This window comes from Gopherus flavomarginatus, chromosome 20 (assembly GCF_025201925.1).
Source record: "Gopherus flavomarginatus isolate rGopFla2 chromosome 20, rGopFla2.mat.asm, whole genome shotgun sequence".
Lineage (NCBI taxonomy): Eukaryota > Metazoa > Chordata > Testudines > Testudinidae > Gopherus > Gopherus flavomarginatus.
The window spans coordinates 7,358,057-7,370,242 of NC_066636.1; the positions used below are offsets into that span (position 1 = coordinate 7,358,057).

A 12,186-nucleotide genomic window follows, 5' to 3' on the forward strand; every position below is an offset into this window, starting at 1 on the left:
GTGTCTGTCTGCAGGGAAAGGGCCTGGGGGAATTATGATGTGAAATTAACTAAAACCGGTTCTGAAACGCCCACAACTGCCCTTCTCCCCCAGACAGGCTGCAGAATGACGTCCGTGTTTTGCTCCAGCTAATCCCAGCCTGGCGTGGGACAGGGAAGAGAAATGGCTGCAGTGGAGTCAGTCCAGGTAGAGATTATCGGGGGGTTGCTGGTGGGTTCCTGCTGGAGGAAAGGGAGAGCAAATACACCAGAGGTGGGAAGGTTTGCAGAGTCTGGTTTGGAGGTTGGAGCGGGGCAGGAAATTCACAGCGTGGGGAAAGGAGGAGGCCAGGGTGTGGCAGACCTGCTGGGAGTTATTTACTAAGTGGCCTAGATTCTAGGAACAGACCCAGGAGGTTTGGAGGTGGAAATGCCCTAATTTGTGAAGAGAGAAAATAACCCACCTACATGGAGCTAGTCAAACTGACCAGACTCCTAGTGCTGGAGCCTGACCTCATTAACCATCAGCTGCTGTGAGATATAAAGGGGACACCCATGAGTCAGGCTTATTGGAGCTGCCTCTCCCTTCATATCCCGCTCCTCACAATGAGGAGGGGGTTGGGCATCCTACCAGCGAGCTCTCCCTGGACCCTGCTAGGGGCTCCATCTCCTGTATCAGTCAGTGGCTAGTAGGGGGGTGATGGATATGCTGGGAGAGATAAGGGGCTCTCTCTTCATCCCCTCACCCTGGCATTTGCTGGATACTCTGAGCCAGGTCGAGGTGGGACTCTCCTGACTATGATCCACCCAGAGCTTCCATTTGATTCACTCTTCTCTGCCACAAATAGTGGGGCTGTGAGTGGGGCAGCAAGTCCTTAGTGTTGGACTCTTACTCTTTCAGGGGCTGGTGACCTTCAAGGAGATGGCTATGTATTTCACCAGGGAAGAGTGGGCTCTGCTGGACCCCACTCAGAGAGCCCTCTACTGGGATGTCATGCAGGAGAACTATGAGACTGTGACCTCGCTCGGTAAGGGTTCCTGTCCCTTCTGTTCTTGGAAGGGGAAATGAAGAGTGAAGGTTCACGCCACCCCCACAATGCCATCTGTACCCTGTCCTGTTTCAGCATCACCCCAATAGGCCAGTGACACACATAATACCAGAGACCCTCCTCTGCTGCAGAACACTTTGGGAACAGAGCACAGGAGCCGTATTGCACAGTGTCAAATATCTCCTGTTTGCTCAAGTGAAACTGGGGGTTAGGTCTGGCATAACTGTCCCATACCCCTAATCATTTTTGTTGCCCTTTTCTGAACCTTTTCCAATTCCAATATATCTATTTTTGAGATGGGGTGACATGTGCATGCAGTATTCAAGATGTGGGTGTATCATGGATTTATTTGCTGTTTTTACAAATATGATCTATGAGATATTCTGTCATATCTATCACTTTCTTAATTATTTCCTACATTGTTCACTTTTTTTCACTGCTGCTGCACATTGAGTGGATGTTTTCAGAGAACTATCCACAGTGACTCCAAGATCCATCTCTTGAGTGGAAACAACTAATTTAGACCCCATCATTTTGTATGTATAGTTGGGATTGTGTTTTCCAATGGGCTGCACTATGTGCTATCCTGTCATTTAGTACTGCTGAGATCCTGGATTCAGTAATATCCCTGCCCTTCCTGTTCTCTTTCTCCACCGAACCCAGCCAGCCCATGCTTCCTGTTCCCAGCTTCCCCAGGATTCTCGCACTGTCTCTGAACCTCTCTGTCAGCAAGAAGCAGTGCCTGGGACACTTGCCCTCTGTCTGGAGTCTTCAATTTCTGGGACATGGATTTACTTTCTCTGTGTTGTAAGAGGCTCTGTCATAATGAGTGTCTGTGACGTTATCCAGAGTACAATCTGGACTGTTAAATAGCTGTCCCCTCAGTCCTCCAGCATGGGGTGCCTTTTCCACTGTTTTCCCGTGAGAACAGCCCCTCTTGGCCAATTAACACACAGTCTCCAGCATGTAACTCACTCCCAACTACACAGTATTGAGTGCTGCTAGACAGCCACTCATGAATTACACCTCAGGAGAAAACCAGCAAATTCTCAAGTGCCCAACTTTCCCCCAGAAATGTGCATCTTGCACTGTCCAGCACGCTACTGAACGACCCAAGCTCATATGAAGTCTGTCATTTCATCAGCGGAAAATGACATGCACCAGCTTGTTATCCCAAACAGAGTTTCCAACACACTTCAATCCACCCATACTGGTTAGATGAACAATAAACCAAGATTGTTAACTACCAAAAACTAAAACTAGGCCCAGCCCATGAAAGGGGCACTCCCAGGAGAGACTGTATAAAGGCTGGAATATGAAACACCTTTGTAAACCTGAGACAGCTGCCTTGGGTACAATGACAGGGAGAATACCCCAAAGTGACTCCTTTGTTTCTGCTCTTCTCTGGCCTCCGATTGTTCCTTCCAACGTGGAGTACTTTGCACTTGTCTCTACTGAATTTGATCCTGTTTACTTCAGATCATTTCTCCCGTTTGTCCAGATCATTTTGAATTTTAATCCAATCCTCCAAAGCACTTACAACCCCTCCCAGCTTGGTGTTGTCCGCAAACTTGATACGTGTAAGAGAGAGACTGTTACTGGAAGGGTTTCCCCATGTGTCAGAGGGTTACACCCTGGTGGGAGGGGGCTAGGCCTGTACTGGAATAAAGTCACTCTGTGCTTCACAGTGTGCTAGAACCTAGAATGTGCATTAGCAGGGGAAAAGCTGGGGGGAATCGGCTTGGGGAATGGACAAAAGCCTAGTCTGAATTCTCACACCTTGCCCTTTTCACCCCGGCAGGCCAGAGAATAACATCCATGTTTCGCTGCAGATCATCTCGTCCTCCCAGGGGCAAGGAAATGACTGCAATGGAGCTGGCTCAGGTAAGAGATTATCAGGGTGGCGGGCTCTGCTTGGAGGTTGAGGAGCAGTAAATGCATAAGAGGGTGGGAATTGCTAGAGGTGGTGGGAAGCAGGAAACATCTCGGGTGGAGAAAGGGAGGGGACAGCATGTGACAAACCTGCTGAGACTTGTGTAGTGTAGGGCGTGATGGGTTGTCACCCCCAGGAGGCAGTTTGTGGAACTTCTGGGAACTGCTGTGTCCTCTAACCCTCACGCTGGGCTGGCCCTTCTCACACTGCTTTGCTGGAGATTTCGCCAGCCTCTCCAGGGCCTGTTATCACCCAACACAACAGCAGGTGGCACCATGCAGCCAATTGAGCTACCTGAGTGCGTTACCTAAGCCACTCATGGACAGATAGAAGACAAGAGCCAATTTCCCACTCCCCAACCTTGCACACTTGCTGTAGTATAAATCCAGAATGATACCATCTTATAGTGCACAGGGATCTCTATAATGCAAGCTCATTAATGTAGTTCCCCTTCCTCTCGATATGGGACAGATGTGCACAACAAGCTGAGATTTTCCCCAGACACTTCACTCAAAATACGCTGGTTAAGATAAAGCATCAAACAAGTTTATTAACTGCAGAAAGATAGATTAAGTGATTATAAGTGATAACAAACAGATCAAAGCAGATTATTTAGCAAATAACCAAAACTCAGACTAAGCCTAACATACTAGATGGATAGAATTTGAATTAGCAATTTCTCACCCTTACTGATGATACAAGCAGTCCCCCAAGTTTCCATACACAAGCTAGAAATCTCTTGATCCTGGGAGCATCACTTCCCCCACATCCGTTTTTGTTTCTCAGGTGTTTCCAGAAGTTCTCTTGTGTGGAGAATGAGGCCAAGAGATGATGTCACACTCCACCTTATGTAGCTTTTCCATATGGTGGGAACCTTTTGTTCCAAACTCAGTTCCTAGTCCAGTTTGTGGAAAAATACAGGTACTAAAATGCAGTTTAGTGTCATGTGGTCTGGTCACAGGCCCTGCTGAGTCATAGTAGCCATGACTCATAGGCTGGCTGAAACATTCACAGGAAGGCTAAGCTCTTCCACAGTCCATTGTCTTTGTTGAGCCATCAGCACTGTCTGGCTTCTTCATTGTTGTACCTGAAAGGCTCATTGTGGGTGTTACCCAGAGTAAGCACATTTGAAATACAGATACAGAGTCAATATCCATAACTTCACATACGAACATGATATGTGCACACAAATAGGATAATCATATTCAGCAAATCAGAACTTTTCCAGTGACACCACACATGATGCATCTTCTACAAAATAGATAATAATTATGTCCTAATCATATTATAATCATACCACTATGATGAATATGGGGGTGTAGTGTCAGATAGGTCCTAATTTCAAGGCACAGGAGTTGGGAATGGAACTTCCCCTCTTTGTGGAACAGGAAATAACCCTCCAGCCAGGGCTGGGACAACTTCCCAGACTCTCAGTGATGGAGCCTGAATCTACTGACATTTCATTTATTACCACCAACCTCAATCTTTGTGGCAACTGTAAACTTTATCAGTGATGATTTTGTACTCTCTTCTAAGTCATGGATAAGAATGTTAAATAGCACAGGGCCAAGAACCAATCCCTGCAGGAACCTGCTAGAAAGAAATCCACTCGATCATGGTTCCCCATTTACTATCAGAGTTTTTAATCTATTTAATGTATGCCGTGTTTATTTTGTATCATTCTAGTTTTTTTTAGTAAAAATATTGTGCTAATCAAGTCGATGTCCCTTACGGAAGTTTAGGTATATTACATCAATACTATTAGCTGCAACCAAACTTTTGATCTCATCCAATAAGGATATCCCGTTAGTTTGATAGGCTCTATTTTCTCTAAACCTTTGTTAATGGGCACTACAATTCTGACCTTCTAACTTCTATTCTTTATGATTGACTTCCCCTTTCTTCCATATATTTTATTTGGAGAGTGCTTGGATTCCTACCAGGGAGCCACTGTCAGGGTCCAGAGACAGCCCCATCTCCTATATTAAGCTCTGGCTAGTAGCTACGTGATAAATGTGAAGACCCTGCTTCTGTCTGTCAGATGGGAGACACAAAGGTTCTCTCTTTCTACCCTCTGATGCCTCCTGGCTGCTGTAAGCAATGTGGGGTGGGACTCTGTTAACATGTGCCTCCTGGAGCTTCCATTTCCCTGGTGCTGCTGTTCCGTGAATAGTGGGGTTGTGAGTGGGTCAGCAGGTACTGAGTATTGGACTCCTGCTCTTTCAGGGGCCGGTGACCTTCGAGAAGGTGGCTGTGTATTTCTCCAGGGAAGAGGGGACTCTGCTGGACCCCACTCAGAGAGCCCTCTACAGAGATGTCATGCAGGGGAACTGTGAGACGATGGTCTTGCTGGGTAAGGATTCCTGTCCCTTCTGTTCTTGGAAGGGGAAATGAAGAGTGAAGGTTCATGCCACCCCCACAATGCCATCTGTGCCCTGTCCTGTTTCAGCATCACCCCAATAGGCCAGTAACATACATACTACCAGAGACCCTCCTCTGCTGCAGAACACTTTGGGAACAGAGCACAGGAGCAGCATCACACAATGTCAAATATCTCCTCTTTACTCAAGTAAAACTGGGGTTAGGTCCAGCATAATGAACAGAAGCTTCCTATCCCCAGCCTTCTCTCAAACCCTGAGCCTTCTCTACCCAAACCAGAATGTGCTTGGGGTGTAACAAGCAGGCGGCTGGAGTCAGAGCTGCCAGTCCAGGGTTACTTATCATACAGACACTCAGTGCGTCCTTGAACGCTGGCTGGGAGTATCCAGACAGGGGAGCTCCAGCAGCAGAACACTGAATCTCACCCAGGATTACAGATGACACAACTCCTCGCTGATCTGGATTGCACCCCAGCATGTGAAAATGGCCTAGGTTGGTAGTGACATTTCTTGAGACATGGAGAGTCTTGCTCCCATATCACCAGGTGTAATAAAAATAACAGGAAAGGCCAAATATGGAAAACTGATTGTTCAGCTTGCTTTTGACCTGCATCATATTTTGCAATATATTCCAAATAAGGAAATTAACGTGCAACGTATGTGTCATTGTTTGTGGTTTTAAGCTGTAAAAGGCTTGTGTGATTTTTAGCTCGGGAACAGTATTCCAATAGCTGTCGCCCCCTGCGTGCTTGTAACCAAGAAAAGAGCCTCAGGCTGAGCTGATTCAAATATTAATCCTGTGGTCGTTTTCCACAACAGCCTCAATAGGTCCCTGTGATGGAATGTAAGGCTACATCTAGACTACCCACCGTATCGGCGGGTTAAAATCGATTGCTCGGGGATCGATATATGGCGTCTCATCTAGACGCCATATATCGATCCCCGAGCGCGCTTATATCGATTCCGGAACAACACCAACCCCAACGGAGTTGCTGATTTGACAGGGGGAGCCGCGGACATCGATCCCGCGCGGTGAGGATGGGTGAGTAATCCGATCTTAGATATTCGACTTCAGTTACGTTATTCACGTAGCTGAATTTGCGTATCTAAGATCGATTTCCCCCCGTAGTGTAGACCAGCCCTTAATGTCTTCACACCTTCCCCCTGCAGGAGAATGGCTGTTTGACCAGCTGTTTGCCTTGCTGTCTCTGAGGAACTGGTCTGTGGGTGTTCCCCAGAACTGTAACTTTTTCAGTAATATCATACTGTAAAATCTCACAATTTTACATACAGTGTTACTACACATTTTAACAGGAGGATAATATTCAGTAGGTTATGCGTTTTCTAATGATACCTCACAAGCCATACTGGGTACAAAATTGATCATAATTTTCTAGAAGAGTGAACACAGGGGTACAGATTGACACAGTGTCTGTGTGTGTGTTCCCAGCAGATATGTGGGTATTTCAATCCCTCATAAGCACAATGTTTGGCATCTTCAAGGACCTGGGGAACTGGTCCTGGGAATTCACTAGTTTAGCAAGTGTGAGACTGCATGAAATTGTGAGACACTTTGGTATTAATAATAAAATAATAGAATCTGATAAAATTGCAATGAATCATGCTAGGTATGCCATGTAAAGTGTCAGTGAAAATGTTATGATTTGCCAAGTATGATAATTTTGTTTCTATGTTTCTATCACCTTTGTATTGTGAGTTACAGATATGTAGGGTATATCTGTATTTCCAGACTTGTGCAGTTTTTCTGGGTGACACCCCCAGACATATTGGCATCAACATTGCCTAGCGTGTTTGATGGCCCATTGAGGGTCATCAGCTGTACAATGAACCTATGGACCAAGGGGATACACCTATTGAGTCAGCAAGACATGCCGGGGTTTGCCTGTGTAATGAAACCTCCAAAGCTTTTCCATGCCATGTGCTGTGAAGCTTGTGTTTGGGACACAGGAAGTACAAGCCACATGGCAAAAGGAATATAAAGCGCAGCTGCATCATCTCCATCTTGTCTTCAATCCCCCTTCCTACCTCTGGAGCAACTTCTCTACAAACTGAACCCTGGAACAAAGGACTGAATGACCCATCCAAGCTGTGGATGCGTTCCAGACAGACTTTCAAGCCAGCAACTCACCAATACTGCTAAGAACCTGATATATCCATTTTGGAATGTATCTGACTGCTTTTCCATTTAACTTCTTTCTGTCTTTCTTTCTTTTAAACCTTTAGTTTAGATGCTAAAGAATTGTCTGGAAGGATGGAATTTAACTTCATTCTTTCATTTGTTCTTTCTTCTAAACATTTAGTTTAACTGCTAAAGGATTGGCTGGCAGCATGGTATTTTGGATGAGATCCAAACCTGGGTAATGTGGCTAACCTTCTACCCACCCACTTCCTGGATCCAATTAGGATCACTCTCCTGCTGCCCTCTGGCCATGCTGTATCACAGTGAGCAGAGTTTTTAAATAACCTCTCACTGTACGGGACCTAGTTGCTGATTAGGAGTCAGAGAACTGTCATGCAATAAAGGGGGCCAGTGTGATTTCTTTTTTCAGAGTCTCGTTAACCAGTGTGTGGGATCAGAAGCACAGTTTGTGACTGGTCAGTGAGTTTAACTTCAGTGTTAACCACCAGTATGGGGAGCATCTGCTCTCCCTTTTTCAGCCTGCTCTGACCTTGGCATTTTCAGTGAGGACTGCCCCAGGCACACTAGGTCACACTAAGCACTGAAGATAAATTAATAGAATGTTTTTGATGATCAAGTTGTATGAAATCAACTGAACTCCTTTGTTTTCTTTCATCTGAGCGGAGTTTCTGGTTTTCCAACGTGATATGATCTCCCAGCTGGAACAAGGGGAAGAGCCATGGGTCCCAGAGCTCCAGGGTTCAGAGGAAAGAGAGATCCTGAGATTTCCCGCACAGATGAGGAAACATTAAACCAACTCAGAATCTGTAAGTGCCTGAAGGAAACATCTAGGATGCCCTACAAAGCTCTTGGGAAGTCTCTCAGTTCATTATTGTCCATAGCAGGGGTCGCATCCGCAGGGTAAATATAGCTCAAGGCTTCCTATAGATGCTAGCAGACACCGGGCAGTAGCTTTCTCCCTTCCCCCTGTGAAGTTGGATGGGATGTGAAGGCTGAATTGATCCCCTCCTCTCTCCTGTTGGGAGGAGCTGAGTTCCTGATTTTTATTTGTCCTCTCTCCAGCACTTGTTTTGGTTTGGCCTTCCCCTTTCCATCCCTGTTTGAGGTTTCTGTCTCTATCACAGCAGGTGATGCAATGACGTGTGAGGTTCAGCACAGACCAGAAAAAGAGCAGGGAAACCAGCCAGGGGAGGAAATGGATAAATTTATTTCCTGTCAGGGAACTCAGAAGGGCCTTAAGGAAACCAGAATACAGCAGGAAATCTGCAGGGAAAAGCAAAAACAATACATGTGCTGAGTGTGGGAAAAACTTCACTTACAGATCAGGCCTTTCTCAACATCAGAGAATCCACACAGGGGAGAGGCCCTGTGAATGCAATGAGTGCGGGAAAACTTTCAGTCGCAGCTCGCACCTTATTGGGCATCAGAGAATCCACACAAGGAAGAGATCCTATGAATGCAGTGAGTGCGGGAAAACTTTCAGTCGCAGCTCACACCTTATTCGGCATCAGAGAATCCACACACAGGAGGGGTCCTATGAATGCAGTGAGTGCGGGAAAACCTTCAATCGCAGCTCTCACCTTATTCAGCATCAGAGAATCCACACGAGCAAGAAGCCCCGCGAATGCCGTCAGCAGGCCTGCACAACTCGTAAAGCGGTGATGTAGAGAAGTCTGTATTAACTATCTCTATAAATCTTTATAACGTTGCATTGTGTTATTTTGTATTAAGTATCTTTCTGTATTAAGTATCTTTATGACATTGCATCCGGCATGATGTTATTTTGTAATTCATATGACTTGGCATTGTGCCTCTCTATTTTCATACAACTTTGTATTAGATCCCTATATAGAAAATTGGTAGAAAACTTTGTATCAAATGTTATAGCCCCTAAGGATAGTATAGTTAAAGTAAAAGAAAACATGTGCCTTTTTGCTAGAAGTAGAATAAGATCTTCCCCCGCACTCTGTAATCAATTGCTCTATTGACTGAATGAGGTGTGAATGAGTGAGGCTTGGAAGACACCCACCTCCAGACAGCTACAACAGTTGAAGAGGGAATGGGAGCCAGAGCAAAGGACAATACAACTTGTCAAGTGGGCCCAATAAAGAAGAGCAGACATATTGATGGCCTCAGGGATTAGAAGCAAGCACCTTCTTTAGAAAACACCCTCTTTGAGCAGCATTGGGACAACACCCAGAGAAAAGCAGCACAAAGACCAACGGACGCAGACCCAGATTTTGAATCTGGTCTAGATTTGCATAAGAGGGAAGCTGCTATAAATGCGAGGTGTCTTGCAGAAGGACCCCGGATCTCGTCTTGTCACCATCGGACCATCGATTTGGATCGGTAGAAGCCCGGCTCCACCCCTCCCCCATCTAACTCACCTGGCCAGTGCAGTTAAGGGGAGCAACTAGTTGGTAACAACAGCAAGACGGAGTGTGTTTATGTCTGTGTGTGTGCGTGAATGCATGACTGTGATATATATCTCATGTGCATATCATAGAGTATTAATTGATACCTGTATTACTAATAAATGTGGCATTTTGCCTTAATCCCCCTGAAAAGTTCCTGTACAGTACTTTGAGTACAACAGCGAGGGCCACAATACTCCAAAGAAAACAGCTGAGGACCGAAAACCCCCCGGCCCTGCGGAAACACCCCCCACTCAGGACCTCCCGGCCTGGCGGAAACACCCCGCCCAGCCCTGCAGAAACAAACCCTCCTTCCCCAGCGCCGCCCCACCAAAACAGCTGTGGGTCAAAAAGGAAGGTTGGTGGTGGGGAGGTGTTACTTGATGTTAAATCAACCAGGGACTCCCAGCCAAAGAGGTGGCTGGGAGCCCTCAGGGTCAAATTAAAGGGCCTGGGGCTCTGACGACTGGGGGAACCCGGAGCTTTTCAGGGCTGGGGCAGGGATTTAAAGGTCCCAGAGCTCCTGCTGCTGAGGGGAGCCTGAGCCCTTGAAATCCCAGCCTCACTCCATCCGCTGGAGCTGCCGCCGGGATTCAAAGGGCTCTGTGCTGCCTGCAGCCACAGGGATCCCTGAGCCCTTTAAATCTCAGCTGCTGCCGGGATTCAAAGGGCTCTGGGCTGCCCGTGGCGGTGGGGAGCCCTGAGACCTTTAAACCTCAGCTGCGGCCGGGAATCTCTGCGAGCAGCCCAGAGCCCTTTGAATCCCGGCCGTGGCTGGCAGGCCGGCTTTAGGAAGTGCGGGGCCCAATTTGAACATTTTTGGCGGGGCCCCGCAGGGATGATTGGGGAAAAAAAAGCCTTTCAGTTCTTAACAACCGGTTCCCTATAAAAAGTTCTGCCACAGTATGTATTTTTTGTACCAGTAGGGTTACCATACGTCCGTATTTTCCTCCCAGATGGCGATTTAAGAACCAAAAAGCCTGACATGTCCGGGAAAGTACAGATGTATGTTAACCCTACCTAAAAGTTCTTTTTTAAAAAGATGGGTCTGAACTAGAAATGAGCTCTGCCACTCCCTTAGGGTGTGCTAGGGTGCACATGTGTGGGTCCCAGCTGCTCCCTGCCCATCTCATTGAAGCAGGTGTGCAGGGTTACTTCCCTGGGAACTGCAGGGCACCAGTGAACATGGGGCTGGCTGGAGGTGGGGGAGGGGGAGGATGCGAGAGGTAGGGTCTGGCTGCAGGCTGGGCAAGGGGTGTGGGGCAGGCTGGAGACAAGAGGTGTGGGGTGGGCTGGCTGGTTTCAGGCAGGGCCACAGGGAGGGTGCGGCATGGGTTGGCAGGGCTGGAGACAAAGGAGTGCGGGACTGGTTGGCTTCAGGCAGCGGGGTGCGGCAGGGGTTGGCTGGAGATGGGTTGGTGCAGGGCTGAAGGCAAGGCAGGGGGTACGGGGTTGGCTGGAGACAGGGCAGGGGGTGCAGGGCTGGTGAGGGCAGGGCAGGCAGTATGGCAGGGGTTGGCTGGAGACAGGGCAGGGGGTGCAGGGCTGGTGCGGGCAGGGCAGGCAGTGTGGCAGGGGCTGGCTGGAGACAGGGAACGGGGTGCAGGGCTGGCTGGAGACAGGGGTTGGTGCAGGGCTGAAGGCAAGGCAGGGGGTGTGGGGCTGGCTGGAGATGGGCAGGCTGCAGGCAGGAACTGGTGCAAGCAGGGCAGGAGGTGCGGGGCTGGTGCGGGCAGGGGGTGCAGCAGGGGCTGGCTGGGGACGGGCTGGCTGCAGGCAGGGCAGGGGGTGCAGGTACAGGGGGTACAGCCCATCCTCTATGGTGAGTGCCTCCTCCTCCTCCTCCTCCTCCTCCCCCCTCTCCCACTAGGGTAGCAGCAGCAGCCTGGGGCTTGGGGGCTATTTCAAGGGCCCGGGGCGCCCCTGCTTCCACTGCCCCAGCTCTGTAAATAGCCGCGGGAACCCTGGGGAAGCGGCGGGGCTCCAGTGGCTATTTAAAGGGCAGGGGAGGTAGAAGCAATGGGAGTCCTGGACTTTTTAAATAGCCCCCAGAGCCCCGCAGCCATACCCCAGGGCTCCAGCAGCAGGGCTCTAGTGGCAATTTAAAGGGCCTGGGGTTCCAGCCCCTGCTGGGAGCCCCAGGCCTTTTAAATTGCCCCCTGGGGAAAGCTGGGCCACCCTGGTACAGCGCACTGGCTTTTGCTGGTACTGGGGCTTGGGTGCAGGGGTCCTCTTAGGAGCGAGGCCGATTCAAGGGAATTGGTTGAATTGGC

At 48.5% G+C, this 12,186-nt stretch overlaps 1 protein-coding gene across 1 annotated transcript in view; it reads left to right on the plus strand.

Moving 5' to 3' along the window:
- Window positions 1-890: 890 nt before the first annotated feature.
- Window positions 891-12,186, plus strand: part of LOC127037812 (zinc finger protein 333-like) — a 1,302,204-nt gene continuing 1,290,908 nt past the window's right edge. The window contains exon 1 of the mRNA XM_050929916.1: window positions 891-1,006. Within this exon, the coding sequence (XP_050785873.1) occupies window positions 901-1,006 (106 nt within the window). The 5' untranslated portion in view covers window positions 891-900. The remainder of the gene's footprint in view (window positions 1,007-12,186) is intronic.